The following is a 17,181-nucleotide window of genomic DNA, read 5'->3' as shown; positions in this document are numbered from 1 at the left end:
CTTATTCAAGTTTACTTAATAGACTATTTGAACTTCTAAAAGAATGCACTATTAAGTCTACCGTATTTTACCTATGCATAAGCCACATGAGGCTAACTATGTATTAAGATCGTATAAAGTTAAAAAAATCTGTGATCCCCCCCCCCCCCCATAATCCCTGATTTTTAAGCAATTAAATTAATAATTGTATTAACTTTCACCTGGCTCACTGACTTTTATATCATGACATATTCAAGTAAAATATGTGTGTATGATGGTGGTACACATTTTGAATTGCAGTATATTAGCCCTTTAACACAAAATAGTGACAATTTGCTTTAATAAATTAATATACATTTTTAGAAATGTACAATGGTTGTTCTATTAATCAATGTGTGTGAGGTATTTACATATGTACAGTCCTCAGTACGTTGCAAGGCAATGACAACACACACACACACACACACACACACACACACACACACAATGCGCGCACACACGTTCACACACCCACATACAATTGTCACGACACAACCAAATGGCAAATTAGCTGTACAATTTCATGATTGACATCTTATGCATGCTAGTCTTGGGGCGGGTAGACTGGTGGAGGAGCAGCACTAACTCTGTTTGCCTTTCTCTCATAATTTACCAGACGTTGCCCCACAAGATACCTGGAGTGAAACAAACAAACAAAAAACAGCGTTACAGAATACGGAGAGCATGAGGCATTGCACATTACGTTTACATGAAATGGAACAAATTGTTCAACTCACTTGTCATTTTTGATGTGTTCGTAAAGCCGCTTGAACTGGCGGATTTGGAAGGTGAGGATCCCCAGCAGTGAGACCACCATGAGCAGGAAGGGGTAGATCCTCCTCTGGACCAGGATGCGCATCTCAGGGGTCACTCCTGCACAGCAATAAACCCGTCCACTCAGACCTCATACAGCTTACACTCATAGATGCTGCACATCATTATACGTTACATTACATTTGTACAAGGACAGGTTTTGTACAAGGACAGGTTTTGTACAAGGACAGGTTTTCGGCCATCAGTGTTATATTATTATGTCCTCCCTACAACTTCAGTGCACCTATCCACCATGTTGTGGATTTTGGTCTTACTTTTTGCCATTAGCACCTTAGCCATGACTCAACAACTCACTCACTCCGATGTAGTCACACAGCTAATGAGCTCTGTACACTAGCCACTAGCGTAGTGACAAATTTGTCTTTGTCTTGAAGTTGGTAAACCAGTTTCCTGTTTGTTGAAATCACTGTCAACAAGCACCTGAAGACGAGTGCTTCAGTTGTACCAAAACAAGAAATACAATGTACGCGACTGTTTTTAAGCTTCTTAAAACGGTGTGTGGCTCTAAAGAGCACTGCTGTGTGCCCCTCTGCTTGGCTTCAAGTCAATATAAAAGTGATTTTAGCTTCCAAATTTTTCCTGAAAATGCCAGCCTACGTACACAGTGGCTGAACAAAATAGGATTTTTGGTGCCAGAGCACACATTTTAGTACAACTGACTCACTCATCTTCAGTATTGTGTTACTCAAACCCATATTGTTACAGTTTCAGTATAAGACAAGTCTATGAAAAAATACAATGCTAATTTCTTAATTAACTGCGATTTAAAATTGCCGAACTTACCAATGAGGGGAGTAATCCCAACAGCAATCACATAGGGCACAGCAAGAGAGAGCAGCAAAACTGAAATGACTGGAGCCGCCAGCTTCCGGATTATGAAATGTAGATCAATGTTGCGGATGCCATTGGCATACACCTTTGTAAACACAAAATACACAAAACAAATTAACAAACGGCTAAAAGATAGAGTGGCATTTATACAATTAGTGACTCAGGCAATTGATTAGTCTCATGGGATCAGGTGGCGTGACATAACAAGAGACCACAGTGTGGAGTCAGTTCACAAGGTTATGTTGTTGAAGCTGCTTGTATGTTTGTCTATGAGCAGGATTACATAAAATCAGGATTACATAAAATCAACTAGCCTGATTTTGATGAAACTTGATGCAGAGGTAGCATGGGCTAGAGACAAAAAACATTAATATTTGGAGTGGCTGCAAGTCTGACTTGCCAATGTTGCCAAATTTGGCATTGCCTCTTAATACTCCTGTATGCCCTGCCTTCAGGATATGTCTGGACATTTCAAATGCCATTAGCAGTGTAATCGCTACCATCCACCGATGGACATGTGCTAATATACATCTGTCTATGCAAGACCTGGGCAGTGTTTGATGTGATTCAGGAAGACCTCCCAGCAAAAGCTCACGGGTGCCCAACTGTGAGCCACAGAACTAATCCCAACCTTCCTCTCTACAAAATATGTTGGCACAGGGACTGGAGGTTAATGAACAGCAGAGGAGCCTGTTTAAACCCACCTGCTCGATCACAGTTTTCAGCCACCACTGGGGGCCCATCAGGGTAATGGCAGCTATTATTTTGGCGTGGAGCACCCCAAGGGCCCAGTCCTGTGGCACAAACGAGCAAAGCAGTCAAGCAAGGGCATATTACAAAGCAATACAGGGAGTCTTTAGAACACACTGGGCCTTCATTTCATTGGCTTGTAAGGCTGGTGAGAAGCAACAGTCAAAGCAACAAGCCAGGTCCGTCACACATTAACTAAATGGTATTTGGGAGCACTGTGCAGACTTACTCATGTTTGCGCTGAGCATCTTGCTCATGGTGTTAAATTAGCAAAAATGCTTAGCCAGACTTTGCTTGTTGCCAGATGAAATTAGGGCCTTTCATTTCTTTGCTTTGTTTAGGTGACTTAAGTGTTGGCTTTTTAACCTGATTATCTGAAAGTAACATTGGAAAAGGCAATACAAAGTCGATTCAAATCAATATAAAAGCGATTTTAGCTTCCACCTTTGTCCTGAAAACGCCAGCCTACATGCATTACGTAGCTAATGCAGCTATGTTGACCTTTAGAGTTTTACATTTTTTCTTGGACAACATACAACTTGCAGGAATAATACTGTTCAATGCTATGACATATTAACAGAGATCACTAAAAAAAAAACAGCATACTGGTATTTTTCGCTAGTTGTTTACACAGTTTTCACTAGCTGTTTACACAGACCAAGCAATACTGCTTTTTAATAACTAAAGTCAGCCATGTTGTGACCATGGTTGAAGTCTAACCTAGTTACCTAAGAGCTATGAAAGGAAAGGTCAGTGTGGAAACTATCCAAGTTGGCAGACCCAGCACGTCATCTGTACAGTTGGCTTCATGGTGTGGACGTTGCACTTACAGACTTTGACTTCAGCACCGTAGAGTGGTGTTCATGTGTGCAAGTAAACAGATAAACATAGGTATATACTCACACACAGACACATACGTACAATACATACATACATACATGCACCCACCCCCACACACCCACACACCTGCCAGGGGTAGAAGAGAGGCGTTTGATCCAGTGGAACCCGAAGTGGAGCCACAATCACCAGCTGGAATAGTAGACCTAGCAGTAGGGGAATGACCCCTGCCACCAGTACAGCCACAACCACAGTTTTCACAATCTGCAAGCAAAACATCAAAATAAATAAAGTGTTCATTACAACTTACAGAGACAAACTGGTTAGTATTTTATTTAGTCTTTTTTATTTCATTTTATACATAGCTCATTTCACATATTCCACCACTGGAAGATATAAAACACATCTATCGCAGTGATTTTACTCATAAAGACTATGCTATGCTCCTATTCCTGCAAAGAATAAATAATGAAGAACAAATTTAAACCCAATTAAAATGTAAAGGATTTTAATTTGACTGAAAGTAAATGACCGGTTACCATGAGGGACCACTCGTGTGCCTTCTGCAGAATGACCCGGCGGCCCTGGGGCATCCACGCCAGGAGGAGGGTGATGCCCCGGATGGACAGCCAGCACACGTACAGGCCGCACGCCGCAGTGTACAGCTCGTGAATCTTCGAGCTGCCCGTCCAAAAGGACATCAGATAGCGCCCGGCAAAGACTGACCCATGCGAGACGGAAAGAAACAGACGGTTGAGTTGAGACCATGATCATCTGAAGCTTTTAGCACAAACAACAGTAATCACTGATTCCTCATTGAGGTCTTCATTGCTATTGTATAGAGTTAAAAGAAGCTTTATTAAGCATTATGATATTCAAGCTGGGCTATACCAGAAGCGCATTTGCAGCGCTACATTCACAGAACGTAAAAATTGTTTTACAGGACCGGTCTAATTTTTTCGAATGTGCGCAAGACTCATGTCTGGTGTAGCAAGTTCTATTGATTATAGTGGAACTTAGTTGTTGCAGCATACGCTACGCAAACGGTACGCTTCAGTTGCACGCCCGGGGTTGCCCTACTATAAAGCCTTATTTTATAGCATAGTGTTCAAACTTTCAGAGTACATTTTATTTAGGCTATGTAAATTATTATAAGGCATACCTCCTTACCATTTATGAATGGTTATGGCAATGCTATATGGGTATAAACCTTTTGGTCTTCAGGTAACATTTCAGATTATTTCGTACAAATACTTGGGATATTGTCTTTCGCCAAAAGCTACTGAAATACAGAAAAACAGGAGGTTGGCTGCTGTGTAGAGTAACTGTGAGGAAAGCTCACCTGGTAAGGTGAGGCAGACCAGACTGGCCACTAACAGCGTGATGCACATCAGTGCAATCAGAAGACCAATCTGGAAACAGAAGACAGGAAAAATGAAACATGCAGCATCTACTGGAATCATCTTTATAAATACTATGGAAATCCTCACTCAACATGTGCATTCTCATTTAGGAGACATATTACATATGTACTTTTACTCAGATCCATAGAAAGAGAGAGTTGCGACACTCTTTCATGTCGCCGCCATGCAATCAATAGTTCCATAAAACCTGTGCTGAATGGCTGTATGGGAGGAGGGTGGGATGTATTTCTGGATGCTGGAGGACGTAATCTAGTAACTCATTGGCTACCGACCAAGTGATTGGCAGTTTTCAGTTCCAAAAGTGCCTCCATAACCCAGAAAATGGTTCTGCTCAGACAGGCTGGCTCACTAGACGGCACCAAGGTTCTGAGAATCGTGAAAACCTGTTTGTTTCCCTGTTGGTTGTCTGAAAGGCACTACATGAACGCGTGGTGGTGACAGCAGCCTTACCCTAAAAGGGAAACGGAGAGGCCGGTGATAGGGTTGGAAGCCCACGGGCCCCCCTTGCTGCAGGATGGCCTGGTGGGCCGCGTGGAGCCCCTCTCCCACCGCAGGGATGGCGTTCGCGTTGTTGTTGTTGCGTGGTGCCTGGTTGTTGTTGTTGCCAGCGGCAGCAGCAGCAGGCTGCTGGTCGGCCTCACTCTCTTCCTGGTCTCCCAGTAAGTATGAATGGAGGTCTCTGGGGTGAGGATAGTTCAACAGCATTCAGACACACTGACAATTTAAACAGCATGGCTGCTCTTAAATGAAGCCTTCCACTTGTAGCCTCTAGCAACTGCTTTGGCATAGCACACTCACTTGGTTAAGAATAAAGAAACTACACAGAATATAAATCCCTTTTGTGTGCATACACAACACAGCCACAAAAACTACAAACACTTCTTCAGTTTATTTAGAGCCCTCACAGTAGAACTGCCACACAACAATAATATCATGCCACTATTGCACTTGCTTCAAATGTTATTGGTTTAATATGTCTATATGCACACTGGTCACATCAGACACATGTGAGGAGGACTTACAGCAGGTATCCAGCGGTGACTGTCCAGGCGCGGACCAGGCCCTTGAGCCACTGGCGGGTGTGTCCCTGTTCCAGCAGAGCAGGCAGCACCACCTGCAGCAGCAGCAGCTCCAGGGACAGCTCACTCACCGGGGCGTCACTGCAGCAGGCCACAGGGGGGAGGCACAGTTAAAAACTGACTCGTCTAACCCATCACAGACAGGGGCGCGTTTCCCAAAACCATAGTTGCTAACCAAGTTAGCAAACTTGGTTGGCAATGGGAAATTGCATTGCAACCAACAAACTAAGTTGCTACCAGGTTAGCAACTATGGTTTTGGGAAATGCACTCCAGCACGGAGTGAGCCACTTTGACTCTGGACTACAGAGTGGTTGTGTGGATGGATAATGGTGCCTTAAATCCTAGAGAACTGCTTTATTTGGCTAGGTAAATGTAACTCAAAAAATGTCCGATCATTAACAGCATCGAGGTGACTTGATACTAAATTAAACTTATGAATGATTTTTAACAATATTTCATTCAGTTCCACACAGCCAACATGGAGGGAAACATCCTTCTGCTTTTTTTTCTTGGCAGAGTGTGACAAGCTCTTAGAGGAGAAGATTACTTTACCTGTACAGCATGACATTGTAAGGTAGAAAGCTTGGGAGAATGAGTTTGATCATTCTGATGGGCAGCCACAGCATAAGAAGCACGATAGAACCAAACACCACCTACAAAACAGCACAGACAAACAAACAAAAGGACTGTGAAAATGTGCAGCCAAAGCAATAACAAGGTATGTGATCAAGCAGCGATCTGATCACTCAAGGATCTGATGCAGCACTTACCACTGAGAGAATAAACCTCCTGAGATGTCTGTAAATTGGCAGATGAATCATCTCCTGGACTGGATTGAAGTCAGGATCGTTCAGATTTCTTAGAAACCACAAGACACCAGGTCTCAAAACCTGAAACAGACAGAGGCATTATAATTAAAAGCATTTTCACATAAATTAACTAATTAAAATCAGGGAATTCTTTCTCAAACCCATAACAGACATGAAGTTCTCAAATGAAATGACATGTTCACCTCTCGCAGCAGAAGGATAAACGAAGCAAAATAGAAGACGTAAACCATCCCCACAAGCCAGTGCAGGAACATGGTCGTCCCAGGGGCTGACTTGAAGCTCAGCTCCCTGTCTTTCAGCGAGGCGTCGAACATTTCCTGCAAAAAAAATATCCCTCATCATTATATCTGAGACTGACAGTCTGTCATGTACAACCATACCATAAATAAAGATAGGCAATGCAAGTTGATGTATATACATAGCACAATTCAAACACACTGATAATTGAAAGTGCTTTATGAATAACTAGACAAAAAGAACAGAGAAAAGTAAGAGATTAAAAGAAAGTAACATGCATCATAACAGTTACCGGTAAATTAAATAAAAAAAATAAACAATTAAAAAGTAGGACCAGACATGACTCATACCAATGAGCAAATGTCGAGCCACCAGCCACAAATGAGGGGGAAAACACCAATTTCAACTACAACCAGCAAGGACACCTGTGGGAGGCAGAATACAGCTTATTTTCACGTTGGTTGAACCGACGAGAGCTGAACTGACGAGAATACATAGTTAGCTTTGCTATGGCTGTATCAACCGATGGAAACAGAAAGAAACATGGGAAATAAAACGTGTTTCACCTTCACCACTATGTAGCAAACTCCTAAGAGACGTCGGGATCTCTGGAATCTCACTAGTGCTGCTATGCCCTGGGCATCAGTAGTTCAGGAAAATTAGTGTCAACATTTCATAATAAATAAAGAAAATAAATCAATCTGAGAAACAATTACAATACACAGTGGTCGTTTCATTGTCAAAAGTTGAAGGATACATGACACAAAATTAAGGTCATGGCCAGCAGTATGTAGCCAACGATGGTGGTTATGAGACCTTCAAAATGTGAGGCCTGGACCTGAATCAGAGGGGAAAATAAAACAATACTTACATTTTTTTTTTTCATTTTCATTAAAATGTCAGCCTGATGAGTGCATTTCCTTGCCTCTCAAATTTCATGGTTGCCTGAATGTACATGCTGACAGACCAAATCATAAGAAACTGTATACTCACATATTCCTCAAAGCCAAGACCCACAACGGAAAAGTGTCCAATATGATATGGGCAAAATGCTGGGAAAGCAAATATATACAGTTGAGACAAAAATCAAATACGGTTTACATGATGAATAGTGTTGGAAGCCACTAGTCTAGAGAAGAAACGTAGAAAAATATATGTCCACATACCAAAAACCAGGATGAAGAGTGTGTTCAGGGACACCACCCAAAAGACATGCTCCTGGGAAATACAGAAGCACACAGGCCCCAATTATAAACCCTCTGAACGATTGTACAAGTAGCACAAATTTGCCCATATTTAAATATGCTGTTTCGCAATGAAGTATAAAAACATCCAAATTTGCATACCAAAAACACTAGGGACCCATCAAGTCCAAGCATCTGGAGAAAGAAAGTTGCATTTTAGTGTCTTTTAAGAAAGCTTCTTGTTTTATAGTAAACACATTACAGTGAACCATTACAGAAGACACAATGCAAATAAATGCAAATCACAGGTCTTCATTCTGCCCTGCATTTCACAGTGGACAACAGTGAGTATCTCCTGCTCCATAAGCAAATGAGTTGGCACACTCACCCTTTCCCAGGTCAGTTCCTCTGCTGCCCGATCCCACTCCAGAGCATTCCAGTTCATATCATCTGTGTAGACAAGATCATGTCAGCCAGCACAGGCTATTGTTTACATAATCATGATGACAACTTCTCTTTCACGCTTGACACTCCATAAAAAAAAAAACAATATACACAACTAGGGGTATAAAGGTATACATATTCGTACTGAACCGTTTAGGTACAGGATGTTAGGTTCAGTACAGATGTGTACCGAATGCACTGAATGCAGTCTTTACCAGTAATCAACAGCAGACTGTTAGACATATGTCAGTTTAGTCAATTAACGTCATAAAATCTTTGAAACCTTTAAAAATACCATTCCCATTGTGCATCAAAAATATTGTCAGTGAATTTTAGGTTACCTACATGCTTTATTAATCGAAAATTAACCGAACCATGACTTCAAAACCGAGGTACAAACCGAATTGTAGTTTTTGTGTACTGTAACACCCCTATAAAAGGCATTTAGCAACAAATTCAATGTGTCCTGAATCTGCAAAAAATTTATTCAATATGTGTACCTGCCAATTTGATCATTTGAATGAAATATAGTAATAAAATGTATGCTTATTTCTTCAAATATTAGCAAAGTAGTCCCTATGCATCAAATATAAGCCTTGGGATAGAGCTACCTTGGCCTCCGTTGTTGGCCTCAGCATCTTCAGCCCCTGCCTCTTCTTCATCCTCGTTGTCAGCCTCCAGGTCTTCGGCTGGGTCCTCCTGCTGCTCGGGGTCGTCTGCTGCTCGCTCTTCGTCCACCTCATCCTCTTCCTCGGGAGGATGCTCCGCGGGAGCCTCCTCAGCCTGTGGGTCTGGGTCACCAGGGCCAGCTGCCGCAGCCGGGGCCTGATCAGACCAGGACAAACATGGGTTCATGTCACAGCATAATAATGCAGACAGACAGACAGACACGCGCAGAAAATATGTTGACATGTCATATTCACATACACACATGATGACGACACACTCATACACATGCTTAGTCACAAGCAACAAGCACACACATAAGGGATGAGGAGATTAACATCAAAACTCAGTTATAAATAGTGATATTGACATAATCTTTAGTGCTTTGAGGTCAGCGTTCTCAACCATTCTCTTACATTATATACCCCATTTATATGATCTAATCTTAGCCTTTTTTCCCCCTTGCATTCAGAGTGTTACTAGCAGACACCCTGGTATTTTAAGTGTTTGGTGTAGTGTCTGTCCCGGATAAGTGTTGCACTGCATAGCCACGGATGCCTGCAAGAAAATGCAGGCTATATTAAATCACCATATTTACCCAGAGACTTTCTAATGAGGAGACACAGCACTCAAAAAATCCTCCATAGAAAGGCATGGGTCTAGTTCATAACACCAATATGGCAGTTGTTTACACATATCCCACGAGGTTGGTGTTGTGAAGACTTGCGAACGCGCAGTTCTGCTCGAAATAGATGACCCGATAAGTGCCCAAAATGCGTTGCAATATGGCTGCCGAGTGGATGGACTTGCCTAAAAGGACTTTGGTTTACCTCATTGGCTTGTGCGGCCATGTTGGCTGCTGCCTGCAGATTCTGCTCCAGCCACTGAGGGGCGCCACCATGTATGATCTGCTCCCTCAACCACACCAGGCTGATGAAGGCGCACAGGGTGCACGTCACCACAAAACAACCCTGCAAGCAATCCGCCAGCAAGTTCTCCCTGGAAAATATCAACACAAAATACACACACACACACACACACACACACACACACACACACAGATCATTAAGTTATGTCAGCACCTCCACTTCCCTGCAGGATCCTCCACTAGCTTTGTAAAGCGGGACTAATCACACACTTGGGTGCTGAACAGGGATCACCAGGGGTCACATCACCACGGGGACCACATTTCAGTCATTGGATTGAGACACAAAATTAGAGTCTGGACACTAGTCAACAGAGGAGCAGGTGGCTCTATAATTGTTCATTCATTACAGTTGAGCTGGCAAGGAAAAAGTGAGTTAACATGGGCCTCAGGCATCAACATTGATGGCTATGCATTAATGCCTCACAGCAGTTCAAAGCATCAGGATATTTTTGCAACACTGGTGCTTTATACTATGACCCAGGTGTCAAATTTTGAGCACAAATCTGAGAATAGAGATGGATACAAACTGTGACAGTCTGTATCTTTTGACTTATGACTGCTGTGCACTTTCCAAATTAAGCCAAAATGCTTGTGTGTATTAATGTGCGTGTGTGAATATGTACTTGTGTGCTACTGACTATGACAATGACCAGAACAGACGGTGACCAGATGGTGACCAGGACATAACTTACGTGGACAGCATATCGAGAGGCAGGGTGAGGAGAGAGCTCACAGAGCCTGTAAACAGACACTTGTATATTCGACCTGGAAGACAGACCATCAAAGACAGGGAAACATGAGTGTCAGTGTCAACTGTCAGAGGCTTCAGGGCAATGTGTCTGGCCTCTTTTTCCCTGCTTTAGTGCTTTTCTGCACTGGTGAATATTGTTTTTTGTATTGTTGATACGCATTTAAGTGTGCGGTATTATATTTATACTTACATGCTGTGAGAGGCACAACCCCCAGCCATGCAAACGCAACAAGTGTGTAGTGAAACCAGTAGCGTATAGCCGTGCCAATACTTGTGACCAGTCCTGCAAATATGTCCTGTACCGGAAGCCGAGATGGCATGTCCGGCGAGTAGACTTTAAAAGGAAAACACAGTCCGTTTGTGGGTTAGATTGTAATCAATCATATTATAAATGCAAATATTATTACAGTCTAGAACTCTGTACAATACATAACATCTACTGCTACTTGACTATACTGTGATCATGTCATAAGAAAACACTACATAGGACATCCAATTAATACTTACTTGGTGTGAAAGCAAATCTGTGCTTGCATAATTCACAATATTCTTTCCTACTGTGCTTCAGCCACTGAACCAAGCTGTTGAAAGAGTTACAAAAGTTACCATCATATTAGTTAACAGTAACTGTAACAACCATACATAATCCATCTACTGTTCATCTTTTCAATGAGTGTGAATGTCTGGAACTGGATGTTCAAGTGTAAAGATATATGTCAACAAACATACCACTCTTGATGAATGAATTTAATACTGCCAGTGCAGACACATGGATGGTACAGAGGTTTGTCAGGAGTTCCCTCAGAGCGGCACACCCGGCATATATCAGCTAATGGAGAAGACAGTAGAGATTGGTCATTTTCAACCGAGTCTAAACTCTGATAATGTAAAGGGAAATGACCAGGAGAATCAATTAACAGTTGAAAGGCGAATTATTGGCTGGTCACGCGAAACCAAATAGAAAACCACAATAACTTCACGTTTCCGTTAACATCACGTGTGCCTTTTGATAATGTGCACTCATTATGGCACTGAACCACTTTACAGGGACTGTGCAGTGACAGACTGTGCAAAGACATTCAATTCTAGTATCTGTTTTCTCCTTAGTATACCGCATCCACACAGATAGTTTACCAAACAGACCGTTCCTGGTAAAATAGGATAACGTTGGGATTATTTAGACGATATTTTCGGGTTGTCAACTCTTGACATACATTAATCTAACGTTATGCATCCTAGATTCCTCGCTAGCTGACATTCCCCTAATGTTAGTTCGCAATAGGTTTCAACAAGTTGAAAAGCTAACGTCAGCTAACGTTTAGCTAGTCACTGCAGTGATACCAATTCCATCCCTTTGGTCAAGGAATGCAGAGCCATGTTTACAACTGAGATTACGTGCGTTAATTATAGACTAAAAACTGCAAATATGTCATGGCATGCCATTATTGTACGAGTCTGAGGTCAAGGTGTAACATTAGCAAGCTAGCATTAGCCAACTGTTAACTGTTAACGTTACCTTCCTCTGCCGTGTCCATCTTACACGATAACGCCTTCCTCTCGATACTGTTTGCTGTTGCGTCAAATCAGAAATCCATCAGTAGTCATAACATTTGTATATGCGTAAATTAGTGTGTTATCCAAGTCATGAATCAAGTGAAAAGTCTCCACAATATGTGCGGGTGATAATTAATCCTCTCTATTGAAATCACATCAGTCAGGGTGGATCCATCGCACAGCACTGAATGCTCACAGTCAGTGTCGGCAGTTTAGTACAACATACGGCAGTAACCGCACATTGCGACAGTTTGTATCATTTGTTGGTTTGTCTGTGAACAAAACGTTGCGTGGATGGAAACTGTAGTAGCCTTACGGTTACATGAGTTATTTAGTATTACATAATGATTAACCATCTTTTACAATTGTGCTAATTTGGACCAAGCATTTTGTATAATGCTAAACCAAGATTGGTTGAAAAATAAGAGCTTAACGTTAGGCCTACTCTTAAATAAATCAATGCCGTGTCTACCTAACGTTACGGTTACAGCGTGGGCACCGATGAGTTTTTGGGGACCATATGGGGTGTTAACATTTTTTGAAATAATGCATAGGCCTATGCATATGAAGAGTTAAAATATTTTGAAGAGCTGGCAAGCTTACATTTGCACTAGGTCCACAGGATAACGCGTCTCATCTCCTGTAGAGAGTTGAAAGATGAATTCTAAAGTCAATGGAGAGGCACCCAATATGACCTTGCGTTATTAGTATGTGTAAATTATAGAATCACGGTGCAAACAATTGTAGGCTAGTAGGCTAACTTTCAAAATAGCAGAGGGAAGAAAACTACAGGAGACTGCAGTGTAGGCCTAATAGTGAAGTTTTCCTGTCGATGCACGTGGCGCCGTGGCTTAGATGGTTAAAGCGCCTGTCTAGTAAACAGGAGATCCTGGGTTCGAATCCCAGCGGTGCCTTTTACTTGTATGATGCTGATTGTGGGAACTTCAACTGCTTAGAACGATAACAAATGAAGGACAACTGAAATGTATCTTAGGAGAACTTCCACTAAAAGCAGCAAAATATATAGGCCTATCAGAATGCCACAAAAGAAGACCTCAAACCAGTGAGGCCACCCCACTCATGTTGTTTGTTTTAGCCTTTCATCATCAATTTATTTAATTCTTTGTGAATTCTTTGGCTTTTTTATCATCATCATCATCATCATCATCATTATTATTATTATTATTATTATTGATAATCATATGTTATTATTACTATTATTAACATGACCATTATTGCTTCTATTATTTATTTTACTCTTTGTAATGCTTTGGCAATATTGTTCATACACAATCATGCCAATAGCACACTGAATTGAATGCACAGCCATGCCAACAAAGCACAGTGAATTGAATGCAGTCATGCCAACAAAGCACAATGAATTTAATTGATAAGGACACCTTCAACATAGATATAATTCTGTTTAATCAACCTTGCCAGACATTTAAACTGAGAGGCATGTTCCTCGCTTTCATTCAATCGGTAACCAAACCGATAAGTACATTGAGAAGTAGGAGGAAGCATCGACGTGAAACTGTGAGGTTGAGAGGTTAGTGCAGAGCCGGTCAGTAAATGTACTTGATTAATGTGTATGGTTTGAGTAGGCCTATATGTGTACTTACAGTGTGTGTGTACAATGTGTGTGCGTGCTTCTGTGGGAGTGTTTGCTTTGCACGTGTTTATGTGTGTGTTTGTGTGAGTTAATTGATTATCCAATTTGGCGGTGAAAATGCTTTAGATTTGTAAACATAGAATGAATAACGTGAATACAGTGCACTATGTACATTGTTCTTATACTTGCACACTATTCAGTATGTGAATTTCAACAGGGTAGGCTAGTGTCGAACACTAACTCTGTGCACTTAACATGACGATCGCAACATTTACTGTCCTCTATTCAAGAGCTTTATCTAAGGTCGCGATGTATTTATGTTACTCTGCTATTGTAAATAGCAAACTTCTCGCAAATTATCCCCCTGTGCACAATGTAAATGGTTTTGTTGTGGAGGTGAAAGATTAACAACAGGCAAAAACGACCTCCAAAGAGCTATATCAGAGAATGTCTAATAAGGGAGACGGGCTCGTTTCACGATTCTCGCGAAAATGACTTTTTTCGGGTTGAATGGTGGCCGTCTCGCTTCCCCCTAGCGCCTGAGGGAAAAACCACCCTGGCAACTGTGGGCCGGCGGGCCGACGGCCTCAGTGTCAGGAAGTAACGAACGAATTGCTTTACTGCGTTCAAATACACATACACGCCAGGCAGATTGTCCCAGATTTCTTTTTGGGTAAAGAGCCTTGGAGTCCATCTCATGACTGGTCAAAGTTTCAGGAATGGCTCGAGGATAAAAAGCCAACAAACATCAACAAGTATGCTAAAGTATTCTAGCAAATGTCTCCAGACATGTTGTAATACATCCATTTTTGAACAGGTCAACATTTGGTAGTTTTAAAACCAGTTCTGGGGTTCACTCACTTCGCTTTACTTTTAAGTCTAGAGCAGTTCTTAACATAATGACCCCCTGAAGGACCACTACCCCCCTTCCTCTTTCAGAGAAGTTTTTTTTTTTCTCTGTACTTGTACTCTTTTTTTTTTGCAAACATCATTGACATTACAGAAAATGCAACACTACGACATGCACAAGAATACTACATAAGACAAACAGATGTACATTACATAAACACATACTGTAACTTAATATCACATTGACTTGGCTTCCACAAACATAACACAACATAACATTAATAACAGAAAGGCTAGGATGGTTTGCGTCCAGGATGATTACAGATATGATTATCAGGGATGAAATTGATGACCGGAATGAAAAGAAGGGGGGATGGGGGGGGGGGGGGGTGCGGATGGTAGCTCTGAGAGTGTGAATGAGGTGGTGTTGGGATGGGGGTGGGGATGGGGGGTGAGGGGTAGTGAGTATGTGAGGATGTATGTGTGTGTGTGTGTGTGTGCATATGTGTAAGGCTGGCTTGCTGTTGGGCCAGGAGGAGAGAAGCTGGAACACAGAGAGGGAGGGTTTCAGAGGAGAGGAGTTGTAATTATTCTATTAAAGATAAGTATAATAATAGGAATAACTGATTGCCTGGTTGATTGCCTGACTGATTGCCAACCTGGGCACCCATTAATGGCCACAGTTCCACCCAGCCCCCGCAGTTATACTCTTTCAGAGAAGTTGATGCCGTCATGAAATACCTGAGGGAGCAATGTGGAGCAACCAGGATTGGATCAGTGGGCTTCTGCTGGGGAGGTGTCGCTACACATTATGTGGCTCTCCAGTACCCACTCCGAGCTGTGGTATCTATGGCAAGTTCTCATTATGTGCATGGCATTTTCTGCATAGTATTCTGCAGTTTATCTGATATTAGATGCAGTACACATGAGGCCCCCGACAATGCCATAGCCCCCTATGGTATGTGGTCTAGAGCAGTGGTTCTTAAAGTTTTTGTCTTACGACCCCTCAAAAAACATTGGTCATGCTTTGTGATCTGCTTCAATACAACCGGCAAAAATGTTAACTTTGGAAAATGGTGCAAAACAGGCATTGATGGCAAAGGCAGAAAATGTCTTCACTCACCTATGCTATGTCAACACCAAAGGCATTAATGTCAGCCTTTGTCAGTCTGATTTATTATTACCCAATGGATAACTCATCCAATGTATAACTGGTGCTCCTGTGGCAAAATAAGGCTTCAGTGTTCGGTCACTGGAAAGCTCAAGCACAGCATCTTCAAGCTTATCATTGGGGGGCGCAGGTATTTAATTTTTTGCATAGACAGAGAATCCACTTTCAGAAAAACATTATGGAAATACTATAGCCTACCTACATCTACGGCTACTGAATAGTCTAGTTTTTAAACATGTTGGTCTAAAAACTAGACCACGTTGGTCTAAATTCTTTAATTTAGACTACAAATCATTTGGGACGCCCTCCCATAGTTTTAGCAACCCCCAGTTTAAGAACCACTGATCTAGAGATGATTCATGTCCTGAAGTTGTAAGTAGAACCTTGGTGAGACCTTGTAGGATTCGATTCACTATAGTTCTGGCGCTTTAAAACAGGAATTGTCCGTGACACAGAGGACCGATACCAGTTGAAGAGTCCCACTTTCTTCATTTTCGCCGAGAATGATAAGTTCATTCTACTTGATCAGGTAGGGCATGTGTTTGCATCATTGTTTCAACTGATGTCTCCAAAAAAAGGCTTCTTACAATGGCTCAAATGTCATTGTCTACAATTGTGTTCATGTAGGTGACGGCACTAGAAAAACGCTTGCAAGAGAAGTGCAAAGTTCCTTTCCAAGTGAAGATTTTCCCTGGACAGACTCATGGATTTGTTCATCGTAAGAGAGAGGCAGCCCAGCTGACAAACCATTCATTCAGGAGGCTAGAACAGACATGTTAAACTGGCTGGAAAAGTTTATGTAGAACTGAAGTAAAAGATACAGTTAGCATCAAATGCATTACAAATGTATAGGGTAGAGTGGGGTAAAATGCCCCCCCCCCTCCTATATTTCACAAACTAATCACTAGATGAAGTAGTATTATTTCAATGCACCATGTCGACAATGGAAGAATTTTTAGGCAAGTGTTATAATTTTCAGTAGTCGCTAAAAAAGAGTTGGCTATTGTCAATATATTGATCAAATATAGTTGTTATGAATTTATTGATTATATGTTATTGCTCCACAATAGATTTTGTTTACTTTAGTTGTTTACTTTTGATTTTGCTATTAAAGGTTGTATCAGTGATAGCGGGGACGTCACTTCTGTTAATGTTTAAACAAAACATTGAGCTAGCTCGCT

The 17,181-nt window shown here is 41.7% G+C and overlaps 1 protein-coding gene and 1 pseudogene across 1 annotated transcript; one reads left to right on the top strand and one right to left on the bottom strand.

The window, feature by feature from the left end:
• Nucleotides 1-302: 302 nt before the first annotated feature.
• Nucleotides 303-12,563, bottom strand: LOC121688637 (E3 ubiquitin-protein ligase MARCHF6-like). Its single transcript, XM_042068352.1, has 26 exons — nt 12,331-12,563; nt 11,544-11,643; nt 11,322-11,395; nt 11,005-11,148; nt 10,756-10,828; nt 9,966-10,134; nt 9,081-9,294; nt 8,414-8,475; nt 8,188-8,220; nt 8,008-8,059; nt 7,835-7,893; nt 7,599-7,679; nt 7,408-7,476; nt 7,192-7,266; nt 6,787-6,921; nt 6,545-6,664; nt 6,327-6,427; nt 5,717-5,854; nt 5,145-5,373; nt 4,613-4,682; nt 3,810-3,991; nt 3,400-3,534; nt 2,388-2,477; nt 1,636-1,768; nt 756-891; nt 303-653 (listed from the first exon to the last, which is right to left on the bottom strand). The coding sequence occupies exons 1-26, from the start codon at nt 12,347-12,349 to the stop codon at nt 563-565; spliced, it is 2,784 nt and encodes a 927-aa protein (XP_041924286.1). The 5' UTR covers nt 12,350-12,563; the 3' UTR covers nt 303-562.
• Nucleotides 12,564-13,405: 842 nt separating this feature from the next.
• On the top strand, nt 13,406-16,803 carry LOC121688911 (annotated as a pseudogene).
• Nucleotides 16,804-17,181: the final 378 nt, after the last annotated feature.

This window comes from Alosa sapidissima, chromosome 17, assembly GCF_018492685.1.
Source record: "Alosa sapidissima isolate fAloSap1 chromosome 17, fAloSap1.pri, whole genome shotgun sequence".
Lineage (NCBI taxonomy): Eukaryota > Metazoa > Chordata > Actinopteri > Clupeiformes > Clupeidae > Alosa > Alosa sapidissima.
Note: the sequence above shows the minus strand (reverse complement) of the source record. Positions and strands in the feature narration are given on the sequence as shown.